Source organism: Heterodontus francisci, chromosome 2 (assembly GCF_036365525.1).
Source record: "Heterodontus francisci isolate sHetFra1 chromosome 2, sHetFra1.hap1, whole genome shotgun sequence".
NCBI classification, from domain to species: domain Eukaryota; kingdom Metazoa; phylum Chordata; class Chondrichthyes; order Heterodontiformes; family Heterodontidae; genus Heterodontus; species Heterodontus francisci.
In genome coordinates, this window is record NC_090372.1 from 156,413,374 (window position 1) to 156,435,582 (window position 22,209).

At 43.4% G+C, this 22,209-nt stretch overlaps 1 protein-coding gene across 7 annotated transcripts in view; it reads right to left on the reverse strand.

Annotated features, from left to right (window-relative positions):
- The window catches only part of cdk14 (cyclin dependent kinase 14), a 779,114-nt gene that overhangs the window by 552,255 nt on the left and 204,650 nt on the right, over positions 1–22,209 (reverse strand). For all 7 annotated transcript variants that reach the window (XR_010969007.1, XM_068012619.1, XM_068012572.1 and 4 more), the window contains one exon: positions 4,014–4,093. Coding sequence is in view for 6 of the 7 variants with exons in the window: in XM_068012619.1 (XP_067868720.1) it covers positions 4,014–4,093 (80 nt within the window). In the remaining variant the exon portion in view is untranslated. The remainder of the gene's footprint in view (positions 1–4,013; positions 4,094–22,209) is intronic.

Below are 22,209 nucleotides of genomic sequence, written 5' to 3' on the forward strand. Positions count from 1 at the left end.
TAAGCAACATATTATGTCCGAATATCCTAAAGCACTTTACAACCATTGAAATACCTTTGCAGTGCAGCTGCTATTGTGATATAGACAAGTGGGCCGACAGTTTGTGCACAAAGGTTCCACATACATTGAATGAATGATCAGATAATCGGTGTCTCTTAATATTGGATGAGGGTTGAATACTGACCAGGACACCAGGAAAATTTCCTGCTCCTCTTAAAATAGTGGTACGGGAACATTTTTTGTCTAACTGAACAGGAAAATGGAATTTTAGTTGATCACCTCATCTAGCTCTGACAATGTAGTTGTCAGCCTAGCTTATACGCTTAAGTACTTTATGATGTTTGAATTACAAAACGGCACAGTGGTTAGCACCGCAGCCTCACAGTTCCACTGGGTACTGCCTTTGCGGAGTTTGCAAGTTCTCCCTGTGACTGTGTGGGTTTTCTCCGGGTGTTCCGCTTTCCTCCCACATGCCAAAGACTTGTGGGTTGATAGGTAAACTGGCCATAGTAGAAAAAAAAATTGCCCCTAGTGTAGGTAGGTGGTAGGAGAATTGAGGGAAAAGTGGGGATATGAGAGGGAAAATGGGATTAATGTAGGATTAGTATAAATGGGTGGTTGACGGTCAGTGTGGACTTGGTGGGCCAAAGGGCCTGTTTTGGTGCTGTATCTCTCTATGACGAGCATCCGTCTCAAAGACAAGAGCGTGATTAACTGAGAAAAGCCACCATATTTTTACCGATCACATTGTAGTTTAAAACCAAAACCAGAGATCAATGAGAAAATTATTTTTACCTGCAGAAAGACCAAAAATGCTTCGTTTATTAAAAATTGGGCACAGATTTAAAAGCAAAGTATTCATTTTAACAGCTCACATAAAATTTTAATTCTAAATAGAATAATGACATCATTATGTCAGTGATGCATCAAAAATTAAGCATTCAACATGGGCTACATTCGAATAGAACACACTGAACAGGTCAATGTTTATATTGCAGTTTTCCTGTATTTCACATATATAAAAAATGTGTAAGTTATGTTCTTTGATTTGTTGCTTTTAAGTGAATGCGAGCCAATCATGCATCCTGAGGATGCAAGCTGATGGTAAAAATGTCGTCTATGAAGTATACGAGGACTTTATTTAAATTAAAGGGAAAAAAAATCATCCTGCACTTTGCCCCATATCATCCCCCTTTCCATTCCTGTGGCATTATTTCTGAGAGGACAGTGCCTTTCTTTGATTTTTCCACAAGGTTGCACCCTAGTAGTGGCTTCCCATTTATAATGACTGTGGGTGGAAACTTGAGATATTATCAAGAGGTGTTCAACACAAAATGTTCTGCACAAAGGCTGGCTCCCAGGCTGCCCCTGGCCACTATTCTAATAAATAGAGAAGTGAGAGGCAACTGATAACCATACACATACCTACTTTTACTATACATGGGCTTTATGCAGCAGCTCAATGGAATGTACTTTCCCTTTAAATAGGTATAGCAAAGTCAAGCAGATGGGAGGTCAGAAGGAAGTAAATGCAATGCAAAATATTGAGTCAGTTATTAATGGAAGAATTAGGGACTGCAGTGAAAATGCAAGGTTCTGATGTTACGAGGATTATTGTTGAACAAAAACTACATATATAAGATGCATTTAACAGAGCAGAATGTCCCAAGGCGCTTAAACACACACAAAATTAATATAAACATTTTTGACATCTTCTGCAGCTCAGTGTTGTAAAGAGACTCTAGGAAAGACAACAAAAACATCAAAAAGCGCTCGAGAAATTCCATCAGCAATGCCTCCGCCACATCCTCAGGATTCAATGGGAGGACAGCGAACAAACGCTAGTGTCCTTCTTGAAGCCAGCTCCACAAGTATTCAGGTAAAACTCCTGCAAAACCAACTTCGATGGACTGGATACTGTGTCCAGATGGCCAAAAACCATCTCGCCCACCAGGTCCAGCATTCCAGGAGACGACAAAGAAAATGCTTCAAAGACACTCTAAAGCTCTCTTTGAAGTGAGGCAGCATTGACATTGATGACTGGGAGGAGCTTGCTACCAATCGTTCAGAATGGTGACAACCTGTCCATCAAGCTGCTTCATGCTTTCAGTCCAAACGCCTTAATGATGAGGCAGAGCAGTGGCCGACAAAGAAAGAAAAGGAAGCAAATCCTACACTCCGGATCCCACTACCTCATGCGACGTCCTGTCCCATGTGCTCAAAGATCTGCGGGTCAAGAATCAGCCTGTTCAAACACCTGAAGACCCATGGCAGAAACTCATGACCTTGAGTCGACGTCATTCTCAAATCAAGGGACAGCAGATGACGACGGATGGCAGGATAGGAAGGGGACAAATACCCCCACAAGGAGAAATTAATTCCCCTGGATATTGTCATCTTTTCTTTTTTTTTCTTTTGGGCCTCCTTATCTCGAGAGACAATGGATACGCGCCTGGAGGTGGTCAGTTGTCATATTGTCATCACTTAACGTAAATTGTAACTTTTGAATTGCTTTCTGCAGAAAAAACCCAAGTTACTAACACTTCACCTCTTCAAAGTGAGCTGGTCAATTTCATCAAACACTGAACTGAGTTACAGCAACTACTTCGCAGGTGTTGAATTTACAGTATCCTCAGGCCTCTTTAAAATCCATCCATAGCCATTTTATCCAACTAATCTTGTCATCCCCAAGTTGCTTCCTCAAATGCCACTGGCTCCTCCTAGTTTGGATATTAACAAATTTGCACTGTAACTCTGAAACCAGGACCCAGGAATTCTAGTGCACCTGCTCCATTGTTGGAAGTGCACTGGAGCAGGACTCCAGCCAACTGCTGCAGAGGGCATTTACCCAATCCCAAACCTTCCAAAGATGACACCAATGAACGAACCAAAAAGAAATCCTGGAGACAAGATGATTTCATAATTGGTGTCAGCAGCCCAAACCTGTAGAGGAACACCAGAGGTGCCTATATCTTGTTGAGCTGTTTAAAAATTCGAGTGGCACTATGCCACTCTACCTCAGGAGAGCCAAAGGTCCTAGAAGAGCCAAGGATATAAATTTTACAATGTTATGTTCCTTGAAGGAACCAAATGGCTCCATTTGGAAAGTAGTTGACCTCTCTGGGATCAGCTAACTTTGGTTCTGACCATTTTGGGACCCTTTAAAACACCCACAACAGAAAAAATACAGCTTGTAGTTCCATGGAGATACATCCCAAAGCTGGCTGTGCTCAACGGGTGGCCCCCATCTGAATTTGTATCACAGGTTAGAAACCTGGTGTCTCAGGTTCAAGCCCAAGTAGAATGCCCACCTGTTTTGTATCATTTACCACACACCTTCCTAATTTTGGACTACCTGCCCCTAAATCTAAGGTAAATTAGAAAAGGTAGGAATCACAAGGGCGGCACAGTGGTGCAGTGATTAGTACCGCAGCGTCACAGCTCCAACAACCCGGGTTCAGTTCTGGGTACTGCCTGTGCCGCATTTGCAAGTTCTCCCTGTGACCGCATGGGTTTCTACCAGGTGCTCCAGTTTCCTCCCACAGCTGCAGGTTGATAGGTAAATTGGCCATGGTAAATTACCCCTGGTGTAGGTAGGTGGTAGGAGAATTGAGGGAATATGGGATTAATGTAGGATTAGTATAAATGGGTGGTTGTTGGTCAGCACAGACTCAGTGGGCCAAACGGCCTGTTTCAGTGCAGTATCTCTCTATGACACAAAGCAACATCCCATTCAGCATTTTCTTCACTGGACCTATCTCCTCAATCATGTCCACTGCCTTTGCCCTGACACCTTAATACTTTTAGGCTCAAATAGTAGCTTCAAAAGAAAAATCCTCTTTTCCCTTATCTTACAACTTCCATAACAAATTAATCTGTGTATATTTTATTATATAAGAAAATTGCACAAGAGTACAGAATAATATCAAGTCTGGCATTTTATGTACTTTCCCAACCCCCCCCCCCCCCACCAAGAAAATAGGTGTATACTGCAGTATACAGTAAAATGGTACCTTCTCTGATTGCTGTGAAAGGAGTTCCTTCTTCCTCTTGCAGTCTGATTACCTTTAAAGCTACCAACTTCCCATGGACTCTGATTTAAGAAAAATATTAGAATCAGTTTCGCATAAACAAAATACAAAAGTCTTTAATAAGAGACCTTTTGCTAAACAAAGTACTTCAGACTTTTTGAATATCTATACTCTCTTGAAGCTCTCCGTTCTTTTATTCTCTCTTTTTAAACATTAAAATATGGCTCTGTTGGTAGCATTCTCAGTCACAAGGTTCTGGGTTCAAGTCCCACTTGAGCACAAAAATCAAGGCTAAAACTCCAGTGCAGTACTGAGGGACTGCTGCACTGTTGGAGGTGCCGTCTTTCAGGTGAGATGTTAAAGTGAGACCCCATCTGTCTGCTCAGGTGGATGTAAAAGATCACATGGCACAATTTTTGAAGAGTAGAGGAATTATCCCCGGTGTCCTGGCCTATATTTAATCCACAATCAACAGCACAAAAACAGGGTATCTGATCATTATCACACTGCGGTTTGTAGGAATTTGCTGTGCGCAAATTGGCTGCCGCACTTAATACATTACAACAGTGACACCACTTCAAAAGTAATGCATTGGCTGTAAAGTGCTTTGAGACATCCAGTGATCATGAAAAGCACTATACCTTAGAATCATAGAATGGTTGCAGAGCAGAAGGAGGTCATGCAGCCCACATGTCTGTACTGCCTCTCTGCAAGAGCAACTCACCTAGTGCCAATCTCCGTCTTTTCCCCACAGGCTTGCAAATTTTTCCTCTTCAGATAATTATCCAGTTCTCTTTTGAAGGCCTCGATTGAACTTGCCTCCACCACACTTTCAGGTATTGCATTCCAGATCCGAACCACTCGCTGCATAAAAAGGTTTTTCCTCATGTCGCTGTTGCATTTTTTTGCCTATCACCTTAACTCAGTACCCTCTGGTCCTGGATCCTTCTGCCAATGGGAATAGTTTTGCTCTACCTACTCTGTCCAGACTCATGACTTTGAATACTTCTATCAAATCACCTCTCAGCCTTCTCTTCTCTAAGGAAAACAGTCCCAACTTCTCCAATCTACCTTCACAACTGCCTTCACATCGTTACAAAAATGTGGCGCCCAGAACTGGACACAATACTCCAGCTGAGGCCGAACTAGTGTCTTATACAAGGTCAACATAACTTCTTTGCTCTTGTACTGCAAGCTCCAATTAATACAACCCAGGACACACTATGCTTTATTAACTGCTCTCTCAACCTGTCCTGCCACCTTCAATGATTTATGCACATATACACACAGGTCCCTCTGCTCCTGCACCCGCTTTATAATTGTACCTTTTATTTTATATTGTCTCTCCATGTTCTTCCTAGCAAAATGAATCACTTTACATTTCTCTGAATTGAACTTCATCTGCCACCTGTCTGCCCATTCCACCAACTTGTCAATATCCTTTTGGAGTTCGACACTATCCTCCTCACAGTTCACAATGCTTCCAAGTTTTGCATCATCTGGTCTAGGTCATTAATATATATCAGGAGAAGCAAGGGTCCCAATGCTGACCCTTGGGGAACTCCACTACAAACCTTCCTCCAGCCCGAAAAACATCCATTAACCACTACTCTGTTTCTTGCCACTCAGCCAATCTTGCATCCCTGTTGCTGCTGTCCTTTTATTCCATGAGCTACAAGTTTGCTCACAAGTCTGTTGTGTGGCACTGTATCAAATGCCTTTTGGAAATCCATGTACGCCACATCAACAGCATTGCCCTCAACAACCCTCTCCTTTTCCTCCTCAAAAAACTCCAGCAAATTAATCAAACATGATTTTCCCATAAGAAATCCATGCTGGCTTCCCTTAATTAACACGCATTTGTCCATGTGACTATTAATTTTGTCCCGAATTATTTTTGAGAAGTTTCCCCACCACCGAAGTTAAACTGACTGGCCTGTAGTTGCTAGGCTTATCTCTACACCCTTTTTTGAACAAGGGTGTAACATTTGCAATTCTCCAGTCCTCTGGCACCACCCCCGAGTCTAAGGAAGAGTGAAAAATTATGGCCAGTGCCTCCACAATTTCCACCCTCACTTCCATCAGTATCTTTGGATGCATCTCATCTGGTCCGGATGCTTTCTCCACTTTAAGTACAGACAGCCTAATATGTCCTCTTTATCAATTTTAAACCCCTCTAGTGTCTGAATTACCTCCTCTTTCACCACTGCCTGGTTTGCATCTTCTTCCTTGCTAAAGACAGATGCAATGTATTCATTTAATACCTCAGCTATGCTCTCTGCCTCCATGTGTAAATCCCCTTTATGGTCCCTAATTGGCCCCACTCCTCCTTTTACCACCCTTTTACTATTTACCAAAGTTTTATATGTCTATAGAAAACTTTGGTATTCCCTTTAATGCTAGCTGCCAATCTCTTTTCATGCTCTCTCTTTGCTTCTCTTATTTGCTTTTTCACTTCCCCCCTCTGGACGTTCGGTATTCAGCCTGCTTCTGAATAGTATTTTCTACCTGGCATTTGTCACAAGCACACTTTTTCTTCGTTATCTTAATATCTACCTTTTTTGTCTTCCAGACAGCTCTGGATTTGTTTGCCATACCTTTTCCCTTCGAGGGAACATACTTTAACTGTGCCCGAACTATCTCTTCTTTGAAGGTAGCCCATTGTTCAGCTACTGTTTCTCCTGCCAACTTTTGACTCCAATTTATTCGCCCCAGCTCCATTCTTACCCCATTGTTGTTGACTTTCCCACAGTTAATTATTCTTACGCTGGATTGTTCTTTGTCCTTTCCCATAGTCAACCTAAACGTTATGATACAATGATCACTATCCCCCAAATGCTCTCCTACTGATTCATGATCCACCTGGCCCATCTCATTCCCAAGAACCAGGTCTAGCAGTGCCTCATTTCTCATTGGACTAGCAACATACTGCTGTAGAAAATTTTCCTGAATACACTCTAGGAACTCTTGCTCCTTACTGCCCTTTACACTACAACTATCCCAGTCTATGTTTTGATAATTCAAGTCACCCATTATAACTACCCAATAAAGTTTTCATTTCTCTAATTTCCTTGCAAATTTGTTCCTCTATGTTCCTCCCACTAAGTTGTGGGTGGCCTATAGACAACACCGAGCAATGTAACTGCACCTTTTTTGTTCCTTAGCTCTAGCCAAATTGATTCTGTCCCTGACCCCTCTGGGACATCATTTTTCTTCAGCACTGCAATGTCCTCCGTAATCAATACCGCCACCCCTCCCACTTTTTCCTCTTTCCTATCTTTCCTGAACACCTGTATCCAGGAATATTTAACACCCAGTCCTGCCCTTCTTTGAGCCAGGTCTCCGTTTTGAACACATCATACTTCCACATGGCAATCTGCACCTGTACCTCACCAATCTTATTTACCACACTCCATGCATTCACATACATGCACAGTAACCCTGACTTAGACTTGATTATTTTCTCCCTTACTCTGACCCCAACTAATAACTTACTATTCCCTACTCTAGTGCTACCTATCTCTCTCACTATTCTGTGCATCTCAGTATTCCTCTCTGATATTTGCTCCTGGTTGCCACACCCCTGACAAGTTACCAGTTTTGCTTCCCTCCAATCTGAGCTCCCCCTCAGGTTCCCATCCCCCTTTGACTTTTATAATTGTTTGGTTAATGTAAGCTGAAGCATTGCTCATAACATACACCACTAACCAACAGCTCATTTTTAAAGCTATTTCTGATGGAACCATGAATCAGCTGACAGCAGGCTTTATCCCGGAGATAAGTTAATGCTGTTTGTGCAGATGTAAAATAGCTACTACAGCTCAAACTTCACATACATCACACAGAGGCAGATACTTTAACCCATTAAAATGTTTATCAGCAGGAAGAGTTTTAGAATTCTACAGTTATTGTAGTTTGCAGCTTTCATCTCCCATTGAAAGGTTCAGATTCTAAATTATAGGCCAGCAAATGGTTTTGGGACAGCACAGAAATAACAAACACATCACTGACTCTCACTGCCATGAGTGTTTGTTTAAATGTGCAACAACCTACAATTTTCTAACCTGTGAACAAAATGAAGATATCAGACTTTTCAAAAAAAAATTAGAGGGTAGATGTCTATTTATTTTTATATCAGTCCCTTTGCTGTGTTGCTACCATTGAACGCTGGCACACCAAAATTTTCCAGACGGGCAAAATGTGGCTTAAAAGAGTCTCTTTTCCCTCAGCTCAAAGTCTAACGCTTTTCAGAAAGCAACAGTCTTTGTGATTGAAGTTCAAGGAATCAGTTGTTTATACATACCAAGTAATTAATTCTTACAAACAAGGGTATCATATTGACCATCATTGAACCACAGTGTAAATAAAAATGTGCCCCCTCCAACCAATGGCTCGGTTGATAAACCGAGTATGAAACTGAACCATAAAGCTTCCAGGTTCAATCCCCAATATGTTGAGTTCGCTGACATATGCGTCAGTGGCGTTAAATTTAGTCCCAGCAAATCTGATGCAAAGGCAAAATACTACTGGAAACAGAAAACAAAACAGAAAATGGTGGAAATACTCAGCAGGTTGGGCAGCATCTGAGGAAAGAGAGAGAGAGCGAGAGAGCGAGTTAATGTTTCAGGTCAATGACCTTTCATCAGAGATAGAATAAGTTAGGGTTGTAACAGGCTTTAAGCAAGTTCAGAGGCAGGGAAAGGGGGGGTGGGGGTGCGGGGAAGAACAATAGGGAAGTTCTGTGATGGGATGGAAGGCAGAAGAGATTAATGACCAAAAGGGATGATGGTGCAAAGCAAAAGGAGATGGTAATGGGAGAAGCTTAGAAACAAAATGGAGTGTCTAGAGGAAATGTAAATGGGAATAGTAGAATCACCAACAGCTGCCATCCAAAAAAAATTGATACTGATCCAAAATTATTGAACTCAATATTGAATCTGAAAGGCAGTGACATACCTAATCGAAAGATGAGATGCTGTTCCCTAAGCTTACCTTGAGCTTCAAAGGAACATGTAGGAGGCCGAGGATAGGGAGGTCAGTGTCGGAGTAGGGCAGAGAAATAAGATGACAGGCAACCGGAAGCTTGGGGTCACGCTTGCAGACTGAACAGAGATATTCTACAAAGCTGTCAACCATCTGGCATTTGGTGTCCCCAATGTAGAGGAAACCACATCATGAGCAGTGAGGACAGTATATGAAACTGAAAGTAGTACAAGTAAATTGCTGTTTCACCTGGGAAGAGTGTTTTGGCCGTGGACAGCAGCAAGTGAAGAGGTAAAAGGACAGATGTTGCTGAATTGGAAGTCAGATATCTCTGAGGGTTGTAGTGCAGGTGGAGATTACAAAGATACAGAGGGGGGAGAACCATGCAGTGATCTGAAAATGCAGATGAGAATTTCAAAATCGAGGCATTGCTTAACCAGGAACCAATGGAGTCCAGTGAACACAGAAGTGAAAGGTGAGCAGGACTTGGTGCAAGTTAAGATACAGGCAGCATATTTTTGGACGACCTCAAGATTACGTAGGATAGATCATTGGAGGCTGGCCAAGAGTGCAGTGGAATACAGGTAACCCCAAGGCATGGTTGAGGGTTTCTGCAGTAGATGAACTGAGGCTTGGGCAGAGTCGGGTGATGTTACGATGATGGAAATAGGCAGTCTTAGTGATGGCATGGATATGTAGGTGAAAGCTCATCAGGATCAAGTATGACACCAAAGCAGTAAACAGTCTGGTTCAACCTCACCGAGTTGCCAGGACGAGGGAGAGGAGTTGGTAGCTATGGAATGGAATTTGTGATGGAGACCAAATGGCTTTGGTTATCCCAATACTCACTTGGAGGAAATTTCTGCTCACTAGAATTGGATGTCAGCCAAGCCATTATCCCTCAACCAGGTTTTTATTAAGCTCACGATGTTGATGCACAATAAGCTTATGGATGGAAAAGGCCTGGTTCACAAGTGAACGGACATTCTGGAATGAGATGCAGAGGGGGCGGTGATAGCTGGTTGGTCAGCAGAAGCCATAGGGTCAGGACTGGGAGAGGTGAGTTAGACAGGAATGGTTGGCAAGAGAGTAGCATGGGGCAGCTAGGGTCGCTGCTCATAAGGAGGCAGCGATGAATGCCTCAATGGGCCAGTCACAGAGGGTGTTATTTATGACTTTGTTTAGACCTGTTTCAATGCTGTGGCAGAGGTAGAAACGTTATTTGAAAATTATAAATTTCCAAACACTACGCGTTTTACTTTGATGAACAATAAGTCTTTGCATTTCAATTATATTTTTAAAGTAGTACACTATGTCAACTTCAACTGGCCTTTGCGATAAAACTGTCCAGTAATCATCAAATGATTGATCATATTCTTTCACTGGAAAATACTTTTCCACTGTTCATTAATTAATTTTGCCCAATTAGCATTTTCTTTACCTGCTGTATGGAAAAATTTAAGATCCGTAGGTGGAAGATACTCTTTTATTTACTATTACTGTCATAACCAAAATGTATTTCTACATTCAACACCATCAGAGGGAAAAATGGAACATTTTCATAATTTGCTACACCTACACTTGTAACAAAATCTTTTATTGATTCTGCAAGTTGCATAAATTGCACACTGTAATTTTTCATTATTTGAGGGGCAGATTCTGCCACAACTGCCACACCTTAAGCTGCCAGGTGACATTTTGTGTTGTTGTTTTCAGTGTTGGCACCTGTTGCCAAACTGCTGTAGCTACTGGTCACCGTGGTGGTGCACGCCAGCCCAGAAGAGGTGTCGCCATTTCTCTCTTTTGCCAGCTAGTGACTCCCAGGGTGCAATAGTTGACATTTTTGCAAGCATCCTTGAAGCGGATCTTTGGGCGCCCCACTGGTTGTCCGGCCCCGGCTACCTCACCATACAGAAGGCCCTTGGGTATGCGACTGCCTTCCATCCTGCAGACATGCCCAATGCACCAAAGCGGCCTCTGTTTGATTAGTGCTAACACACTGGGAGCTGTGCTTTTACGGGGACTGCTGCATTCGTGATTTTGTCCTGCCAGGATATACCCACAATGTACCGCAGACAGCAAAAGGGAGAGAGTGGCGTAGTGGTAGTGTCATTGAACTAGCAATCTAGAGGCCTAGGCTAATACCCTGGGGACATGGGTTCAAATCCCACCATGGCAGCTAATGGAATTCAAATTCAGTTAATTAATAAATTCAAATTGAAAGCTAGTCTCAATAAACCATGAAATTATCAATGGTCATAAAAACCCACTGGTTCACTAATGCCCTTTAGAGAAGGAAATCTGCTGTCCTTACCTAGTCTGGCCTATATATGACTCCAGACCCACCACAATGTGGTTGATTCTTAACTGCCCTCTGAAATGGCCTTGCAAGCCATTCAGTTGTCATGGGCAACAAATGCTGGCCTTGCCAACGATGCCCACATTCCATGAAAGAATTAAAAAAAAATTCTTCAGTTTCTTTTCCTGGTAACTGTAAGCCACCATGTTTCACAGCCATACACCAAGGTGCTGAGAAATCAGGCCTTGTAAACCATCAGCTTGGTCCGAAGGGTCAGCTTGGTGTAACTTTGTGTAAAGGGCGATAAAATCATGGCAATGATACAGTGTAATATTGCAAGAACTATTAGCTATCTCAGAATGGTTCAGAAGCACTGGATTGCTTTAGTGAGGGTCATAGATACTTCCAGCACAGAACGCGTCCATTCGGCCTGTGCTGGCTCTTAGAGCAGTCATGCTCTGTCCCACATCCACTCCTTTTGTCCATAACCTTCTAAGTTCCTCATCAAATACCTGTCCAACTCCTTTTTAAAATTATTTATGCAATCAGCTTCCACCATCTTTTCAGGTCGAGCGTTCCAGATCCAGACTACTCGGTGAAAAAAAATTCTCATCTCCCCTCTAGATCTTTGCCCAATCATTTTGAATCCATGACCTTTTGTTATTGACCCATTTTCCAGGTGATTATTTTCCCTATTACTCTATCAAAACCAATCATCTTGAAAACCTGTACTTTGGTCACCTCTTAACTTTCTCTTTTCCAAGGAGAAGAGGCCTATTTTTCCAACCACTCCTCATAGCTGAAGCCCTCATTCCTGGAAACATCCTCATAAACCTCCTCTGTACCCTTTCTAAGACTTTTACATCTTTCCTGAAGTGTGCTGCCCAGAACCGTCCACAATACTCCAGCTGAGGCTTAATCAGTGATTTAGAATTTTAATAATGCTTTCATATTCTATACCTCTATTTAGAAACCCAAGTAACCCATATGCTTTTTTGAAACCACCTTATCAACTGGCGCTGCCACCTTTAAGGATTTGTGTCAATGGACATAAACTTTCTGTTCATCTACACTTTTCAAAATCGTGCCATTTAGAATATACTGTCTTTCCATATTAGTCCTCTCAATTTCATCACTTCACACTTCTCTGCATTGAACTTCATCTGCCATGCTTTGCCCATCCTGTCTGCCATTTTGAAGCCTATAACTATCATTATGATCTATGCTTTTGCCATGTTTCAGATCGCCTGTTAACTTTATAATGCTGCTTCCTGCATCCATGTTTCGGTCATTTATAAAAATTGAAGAGCGTTATTGACCCAAAACTGACCCTTGGGGAACCCAACTTCAAACCACCTCCCAATCTGAAAAACATCCCGTCACTGAGCCAATTTTGTGCCCGTACTGTCATTTATCCATCAACCCCATGGGCTTCCACCTTCTTAATAAGATTCCTATGCAACACTTTGTTGAATGCCTTCTAAAAGTCCATATCCACTGCACTAACTTAATCAACATTCTCTGTTATCTCAAAGAATTCAAATCAAGTTAGTCAAACATGATTTGCCTTTAACAAATTCATGCTGGCTGTCCTTGATTAACCAATGCCTTTCCAAATGAAAGTTTATTTTATCCCTGTTAGTGGCACCAATAACTTCCCCATAACTGATGTTAGGCTGACTGACCTGTAGTTTCCTGGTTTATCCCTCTCCCCTTTCTTGAATAGTGGCATAACATTAGTAACCCTCCAGTCCTCTGGCATTACTCCTGTATCCAAAGAGCACTGAAAGATTGTGATTAATGTCTCTGCTATTTCTACCTTTGTTTCTTTCAGCAACCTAGGATGCATTCCATCTGAACCAAGTGACTTACCAACTTTCAGTAATGATGATCTTTTTAGCACATCTTCTCTATTTATTATCTTGTCCATAATTTCCCTCTCCTCTTCTAGTGTAACCTTCACATCATCTGCTTCCTTAGTGAAGGCAGATGTTAAGTGCTCATTTAATACTTTAGCCATGTCCTCTGCCTCTATGTGAAGATGTCCCTATGGACAAACAATTTCCCCAGGAAACTGCAAACACTTCATATTTTTATTTTAAAAAATGTTTCAGGATTCAATTTAATGTTCCCAGCTAATCTTTTCACACATCTCTCTTCGCTTCGCATATGAACTTTTCAATTACCTCGTGTACTTGCCATAACCCTCCTAGTTATGAACTGAATCTTGCTCCTGACATTTGGCATAAGCCTCCTTTTTCTGTTTCATTTTCACATTTATTGCCTTTGTTATCCAGGGGACATTAGTTTTGGATGCTCTACTTTTTTTCCCTTCAAAAGGAATATGTCTAATTTGTACCTGAACTATCATTTTTTCCTGAATGTCCTCCATTGCTCCGTTACTGCTTTACCTTGGAATCATCTTTTTCTACCTATTGGTGCTAGATCCCTTCTTAAATCACTGAAATTACCTCTTATCCTGTTGAGAGCATTTTTACCTTCTAGCTTCTTTCCATAATTACTTTAAACCAGATTACTGTTTTGCAATCACTATTAGCCAGATAATCTCCGACTACAACCCACTCCATTTGCCCTACTTCATTTTCCAGAACCAAATTCAAAACCGCTTTGTTTGAAAAACAGAAAATGCTCGAAATACGCAACGGGTCAGGCAGCATCTGTGGAGAGAAAAACAGAGTTAACGTTTCATGTCTACGCGACTTTTCAGCAGCATTCTGATGAAAGGGCACACAGACCTCTGTTACCTCTGTTGTTCTCTTTACAGATTCTGTTTTTGTTTCAGATTTTCAGCATCTCCAGTATTTTGCTTTCGTGTTACTGATTTTTCCCTTCTGGACTGGAGACATATTGATCAAGAAAGCACACCACAAATTCTTCTCCTTCAGTACCCTTAGCACAATGTTTTTCCCAGTCTATATTAGGGTAATTAAAATCTCCTAATTAGTTAGTGATCCATTTTCATTCTAACTATAAAAACAGCTTTTTATAATTATTTCTTCTTTCTCAATAGTCGAGAGTTTTTTTTATGTTTTTAGTATCTGTGATATTTATTCCCCACCTCCAGTTGCTTTGAGGTCATTAAGAGTGAACCACATAGAGTGTGTGACTCGAGTCACATGCTAAAATAAGCTTCTTTTTCAATTAATTTACTTTGTTTTCTCTTCCACCGATCTTAGAAATCAGTATATAATGAGCATAAAAGGGGTATAAGTTATTGTTGCAGTCCAACTAATATCTAAATATTTGGTGAATCTGCAGCAACATGTAAAATAAAACAGTATTTGAAAAGGTTCCACCAAATTTTGACTGAAGTGTTTGAAACGAAGAGAGATAATTCTGGAAACAGACAGCAAACCCAATAGCATCTGTAAAGAAACAACAAAAAATACTTAGATTTTATGATAGCACTTTCGATAATCTTAGGACATCCCAAAGCACTTTGCAGCCAATGAAATACGTTTGAAATGTAGCCACTGTTGTAGGAGATGCAGCAGTCAATTTTCACACAACAAAGTCCCACTAAGAACATTGAGATAATAACCAAATAATCTGCTTTGGTTATGGTATAAATGATAGCCAGGACTCCAGGGATAACTCCCCTGCTCTTCACTGAAATAGTGCCATGGGATCTTCCTCGTCCACCTGAGAGGGCAGACTGGGTCTCTGTTTAATGCCTCATCCAAAAGACGACACCTCCGACAGCATAGTACTCCCTCAGTACTAGAGAGTTGGCCTAGATTTTGTGTTCCAGTCTCGGTAATGGGACCTGAACCTTCTGATGCAGAGGTGAGAATGCTACCAACTGAGTCACGGCTGCAAAGGTGCACACTCCATGAAAAAAATTAACTTATATTTTCTTTCTTTACCAATGTCGATGGACCGGCTTTGTACTGCTAGCAATTTTTGCATTTGCTTCAGACTTCCAACATTTGTATTTCTTTTTCAAATTAACCAATTTAAACATTTAATATTCCTAATCCATAATCTGATAAGTTTTAACAATGCTCATCAAGACGACAGCCTTACATTTCATCCAATTGTTTGAAAATTGTTTTGTTGAAAGCCTGAAGCTCTTTTCCATCTAAAAGATGCTGCAACACGATACATCACAACCAGCATTCAAAAACAATGAAAATATGCTTTAGACTACTGTTAATTTAACAAAATCACAGAATTGTTACAGTGTAGAAGGAGGCCATTCAACCCATCATGTCTGCACTGGCTCTCCGAATGAGCAACTCACTTAGTGCCATTTTCCCACCTTCCACCTGTAACCTTGAGCATTCTTCTGTTTCATATAACAGTCTAATTCCCTTTTGAATGTCCTGATTGAACCCGTCTCCACTGCACTTTCAGGCAGTGCATTCCAGACCTTAACCACTTGCTGCATGAAAAGGTTTCTCCTCATGTCGCTTTTGCTTCTTTTACCAATTACTTTAACTCTGTGCCCTCCTGTTCTCGATCCTTTCACGAGTGGGAACAGTTTCTCTCTCTCTACTCTGTCCAGACCCCTCATGATTTTGAATACCTCCATCAAATCACCTCTCAGCTTCTTTTCTCCAAGGAAAAGAGTCCAAACTTCTCCAATCTATCTTCATGACTGAAGTTCCTTATCCCTGCATTGAATCTCTGAATCTTTTCTGTACTCTCTCCAATGACTCCATATCTTTCTTCAAGTGCAGCGCCCAGAACTGGATGCAATATTCCAGCTGAGGCCGAACTAGTGTCTTATACAAGTTCAACAGAACCTCCTTGTTCATGTACTCTATGACCCTATTAATAAAGCCCAGAATAGCATATGCTTTATGAACGGCTCCCTCAACCTGTCCTGCCACCTTCAATGAATTATGCACATATACACACAGGTCCCTCTGCTCCTGCACCCACTTTATAATTGTACCCTTTATTTTATATCATCTCCCCATGTTCTTCCTACCAAAATGAATCACTTTACATTTCTCTGAATTGAACTTCATCTGCCACCTGTCTGCCCATTCCACCAACCTGTCTATGTCCTTTTGAAGTTCTACACTATCCTCCTCACAGTTCACAAATGCTTCCGAGTTTAGTATCACCCACAAGCTTTGAAATTGTGCCCTGAACATCAAGGTCTAGGTCACTAATCTTCTTCTTCTTTGGCCTCCTTGTCTCGGGAGACAATGGGTAAGTGCCTGGAGGTGGTCAGTGGTTTGTGGAGCAGTGCCTGGAGTGGCTATAAAGGCCAATACTAGAGTGACAGACTCTTCCACAGGTGCTGCAGAAAAAGTTGGTTGTCAGGGCTGTTACACAGTTGGCTCTCCCCTTGCGCTTCTGTCTTTTTTCCTGCCAACTGCTAAGTCTCTTCGACTCGCCACACTTTAGCCCCACCTTTATGGCTGCCCACCAGCTCTGGCGATCGCTGGCAACTGACTCCCACGCCTTGTGATCAATGTTATAGGACTTCATGTCGCGTTTGCAGACGTCTTTAAAGCGGAGATATGGACGGCCGTTAGGTCTGATACCAGTGGCGAGCTCACCGTACAATGTGTCCTTGGGGATCCTGCCATCTTCCATGCGGCTCACATGGCCAAGCCATCTCAAGCGCCGCTGACTCAGTAGCGTGTATAAGCTGGGGATGTTGGCCGCCTCGAGGACTTCTGTGTTGGAGATGCGGTCCTGCCACCTGACGCCAAGGATTCTCCGGAGGCAGCGAAGATGGAATGAATTGAGACGTCGCTCTTGGCTGACATACGTTGCCCAGGCCTCGCTGCTGTAGAACAAGGTACTGAGGAAACAGGCTTGATACACTTGGACTTTTGTGTTCCGTGTCAGTGCACCATTTTCCCATACTCTCTTGGCCAGTCTGGACATAGCAGTGGAAGCCTTTCCCATGCGCTTGTTAATTTCTGCATCGAGAGACAGGTTACTGGTGATAGTTGAGCCTAGGTAGGTGAACTCTTGAACCACTTCCAGAGCGTGGTCGCCGATATTGATGGATATATATATCGCTATAGTCCTTGATGCCATACTCGGTCAAATGCTGCCTTGATGTCAAGGGCATTCACTCTCACCTCACCTCGAGTTCAACTCTTTTGTCCATGTTTGAACCAAGGCTGTAATGAGGTCAGGAGCTGAGTGGCCTTGGTGGAACCCGAACTGAGCGCCACTGAGCAGGTTATTGCTAAGCAAGAGCTGCTTGATAGCACTGTTGATGACACCTTCCATCATTTTACTGATGATTGAGAGTAGACTGATGAGGCGGTAATTGGCCGGGTTGGACTTGTCCTGTTTTTTTGTGTACAGGACAGACCTGGGCAATTTTCCACATTGCAGGGTAGATGCCAGTGTTGTAGCTGTACTGGAACAGCTTGGCTAGGGGTGCGGCAAGTTCTGGAGCACAGGTCTTCAGTACTATTGCCGGAATATTGTCAGGACCCATACCCTTTGCAGTATCCAGTGCCTTCAGTCGTTTCTTGATATCACGCGGAGTGAATCGAATTGGCTGAAGTCTGGCATCTGTAATGCTGGGGACTTCAGGTGGGGGCCGAGATGGATCATCAACATGGCACTTTTGGCTGAAGATTGTTGCAAGTGCTTCAGCCTTATCTTTCGCACTGATGTGCTGGGCTCCCCCATCATTGAGGATGGGGATATTTGTGGAGCCACCTCCTCCAGTTAGTTGTTTAATTGTCCACCATCATTCACGGCTGGATGTGGTAGGACTGCAGAGCTTAGATCTGATCCGTTGGTTATGGGATCACTTAGCTCTGTCTATTGCATGCTGCTTATGCAGTTTGGCATGCAAGTAGTCCTGAGTTGTAGCTTCACCAGATTGACACCTCATTTTGAGGTATGCCTGGTGCTGCTCCTGGCATGCCGTCCTGCACTCTTCATTGAACCAGGGTTGGACTCCTGGCTTGATGGTAATGGTAGAGTGGGGGATATGCCGGGCCATGAGGTTACAGATCATGGTTGAGTACAATTCTGCTGCTGCTGCTGATGGCCCACAGCGCCTCATGGATGCCCAGTTTTGCATTGCTAGACCTGTTCGAAATCTATCCCATTTAGCACGGTGATAGTGCCACACAACATGATGGACACGATGGAATACTCTCCACTTGCCTGGATGGGTACAGCTCCAACAACACTCAAGAAGCTCGACACCATCCAGGACAAAGCAGTCCGCTTGATTGGCACCCCATCCATAAACATTCACTCCCTCCGCCACTAATGCACAGTGGCAGCAGTGTGTACCATCTACAAGATGCACTGCAGCAATGCACCAAGGCTCCTTAGACGGCACCGTCCAAACCCGCGACCTCTACCACCTAGAGAAGGAAAAGGGCAGCAGATGCATGGGAACACCACCACCTTCAAGTTCCCCTCCAAGCCACACACCATCCAGACTTGGAACTACATTGCTGTTCCTTAACTGTCTCTGGACTGAAATCCTGGAACTCACTTCCTAACAGCACTGTTGGTGTATTTACCTCACATGGACTGCAGCGATTCAAGAAGGCAGCTCACCACCACCTTCTCAAGGACAATTAGGGATGGGCAATAAATGCTGGCCTGGCCAGCAATGCCCACATCCCCGTGAATGAATAAAAAAAGTTGGCTTTCCCCCAGTTAATTATTCTTACTCTGGCGCCACAGTGGCGCAGTGGTTAGCACTGCAGCCTCACAGCTCCAGCGACCCGGGTTCAGTTCTGGGTACTGCCTGTGTGGAGTTTGCAAGTTCTCCCTGTGTCTGCGTGGGTTTTCGCCAGGTGCTCCGGTTTCCTCCCACATGCCAAAGACTTGCAGGTTGATAGGTAAATTAACCATTATAAATTACCCCTAGTATAGGTAGGTGGTAGGAGAATATAGGGACAGGTGGGGATGTGATAGGAATATGGGATTAGTGTAGGATAGTATAAATGGGTGGTTGATGGTCGGCACAGACTCAGTGGGCCCAAGGGCCTGTTTCAGTGCTGTATCTCTAAATAAATAAAAAAATAAAATAAATTGTTCTTTGTCCTTTTCCATAGTCAGCCTAAATCTTATGATACAAGGATCACTATCCCATAAATGCTCTCCTACTGATACTTCAAACACTTGGCCCACCTCATTCCCAAGAACCAAGTCTAGCAGCGCATCCTTTCTCAATGCACTAGAAACAAACTGTTGTAGAAAACTTTCCTGAACACACTCCAGGAACTCATGTCCCTCACTGCTCTTTACATTACAATCCCAGTCTATGTTTGGATATTAAAATCCTTTATTATAACCCTCTAAATTTTGCACCACTCTTTTGCTTGCAAATTTGTTCCTCTACATCAGGGTTGTCCAACCTTTTTCAGGCAGACGATTGCATTTTGATTTTTGCTCAGCCCAGGGGGCTGGTGAGCAAATTTTGAAAGATAAAAGCATTAAAAACTTATCTTACTAATTAAAACACCAAATGTGCATTTTTGTGAAGAAGGTTTAAATGAGAAGACTAATTTATTGACTTACTTTCTCGTCACTTTACTGAAAACTAATTTAGGGACATACCTGGCATTGTTTTTGCTTACATAAGTGGTCGGTCTCTGCCCGCACACTGGATGTAGCGATGCAGAATACTCTGGATAGATGTCCATCTTTCAGGAGTGACCTTGATCTCTAACTCCCCACACTGTGTGTGTGTTTGTGTGTCTCATTCCATCCAGGACTGGGGACACAGACTGAAAGTTTTGTGCAAAAGATGCAGGGGGAATATGAGGAAACACTTTTTTTATGCAGCAGGTGGTAATGACCTGGAACTCGCTGCCCACAAGGGTGGTGGAAGTGGAGGCAATCAATGACTTCAAGAGGAAGCTGCATGCTCACCTAAGAGAAATAGACTTGCAGGGACGGTGATCGAACCAGGGAGCAGGACTGACTGCATAGCTCGTGGAGAAACAGCATGGGCTCGATGGACAGAATGGCCTCCTTCTGTGCTGTTAGTAAATGACTCTGACTCTCTCCCCCTCTCCGTCTGTCTGCCTCTATCTCTTTCACCCTCTCTGTCTGTCTATCTCCCTCTCCCCCCACTTCTCTCTGTCTCCCTCACCCACTTTCCCTGTCCCATTCAACCCCACCCCGTATCTCTCCCCTGCCCATATTTCACCCCCCACCTCGTGTTTTCAGTGTTCCCCACTCCCCACTCAGTGTTCCATGCTCAGTCTTCCCGGTTCCCCGCTCTCACTGTCCTCCCTCTCTCTATCTGTCTCCCCCCCACCCGCCCCCCCTCTCCATCTCCCTCTCTCCCCCCTCTCTCTCCCCCTCCACCCTTCCTCCCTCCCTCTCCCCTCCGACCCCTCTCTCCCTCCTCCTCCTCCTCTCCCTCTATCTGTCTGTCTGTCCCTCCCAGCCGCCCTCTCTCACACAGTTGCAGAGTGTGAGACGCTCAGCAGATGGTTGATCAGTTCTTTTTTTAAAGATCGCTGTCAGTTTCACAGCTGTCAGCTGCTGACATCAGGAACAGCTGTTTCCCAACAGTCTCAAGGTTTTCTGGCAGGCTTTTAAAAAACAAGTTTAAAAGTCAGTCTGACAAAAGGGAAACTTCTCATCTCCAGTCACAGTGAGGATGAGGAACGACCTCTGGAACAGCGTACATCCAAGGGCTGGTTGGAAACGTTTGGCAGGCCGGATCCTGGCCCATGGGCCCTATGTTGGACAACCCTGCTCTAACGGCCTGCTACCCGACCCGAACCCGACGGGACCAGACGACATGTGTCGGGTTCTGGTCGGGTTGGGCCCCCCTTCCGGGTCCGGTTTTCGGGCTGGGGTCGGACACACACGGTAACTGCTCTGCTGGTAAGTATTAAAAATAGAAAAAGAAATTTACCTAAGCTGGGAGTCCGGGACCAAACTGAGTCTGTGCAGTGAACGAGTGATCTCATTATGACATCATTACGCATGCGCTGCAGCTTCGTGCAACTTCCCAGTCGGAAGGTAAGTAAAGGGTTTGTCAGGTCAGGTTGAGTCAGGGTCGGATTCTGGTCGGGCTCGGGTCGAAACTGGAGGGACTCAGGCCGGGTCGTGCTCGGGTCCACTGCCGATCAGTCAGGTTCGAGTCGGGTTCATTTTCCCGACCTGAGCAGGCCTTTACTCTACATCCTTCCCACCAGCTGGTGGCCTATAGACAACACCAAGCAATGTAATTGCACCTTTTTTGTTCCTTGGCTCTAGCTAAATTGATTCTGTCCTCATCACCTCTGGGACATCCTTTTTCTCCAGCAATGCTCTCTGTAATCAATACCAACACCTCTCCCCCTTCTTTCCCTTTCCTGAACACCTTGTATCGAGAAATATTTTACCACCCAGTCCTGCCCTTCTTTGAGCCAGGTCTCTGTTGTAGACATAGTATCATATTTCCACATGGCAATCTGTGCTTTTCACCTATGATTTGCTGGTTGTCCTGACAGATTAAATATTGAGTTAAATTTCACGTTTTTAAAGTAGGATAGGGGGAGAGAGAGAGAGAGAGAGGGGGAGAGAGAGAGAGAGAGAGAGAGAGGGAGAGAGAGACAACATGGGCGAGAAAGAACTTGCATTTATACAGCATATATTTATATAACACCTTGCATGACCTCAGACATCCCAAAGCACTTTAAAAATGTAGTCACTATTCTAATGCAGGAAACAGGACAGACAATTTGCACAAAGCAAGGTCCCACTAACAGCAATAGGATAATGATCAGCCTGAGTGATGCTGATTGAGAGATAAATATTGGGCTGGACCCCAGGGATAACTCCCCTGCTCTTCTTCGAAATAGTGCCATGCAATCCTTTAAGTCCAGCTAAGGAGCCGGACAGGATTCGGTTTAACATATCATTTGAAAAACAACACCTCCGATAGTGCAGCACTCCCGCATTACTGCATTGTAATAT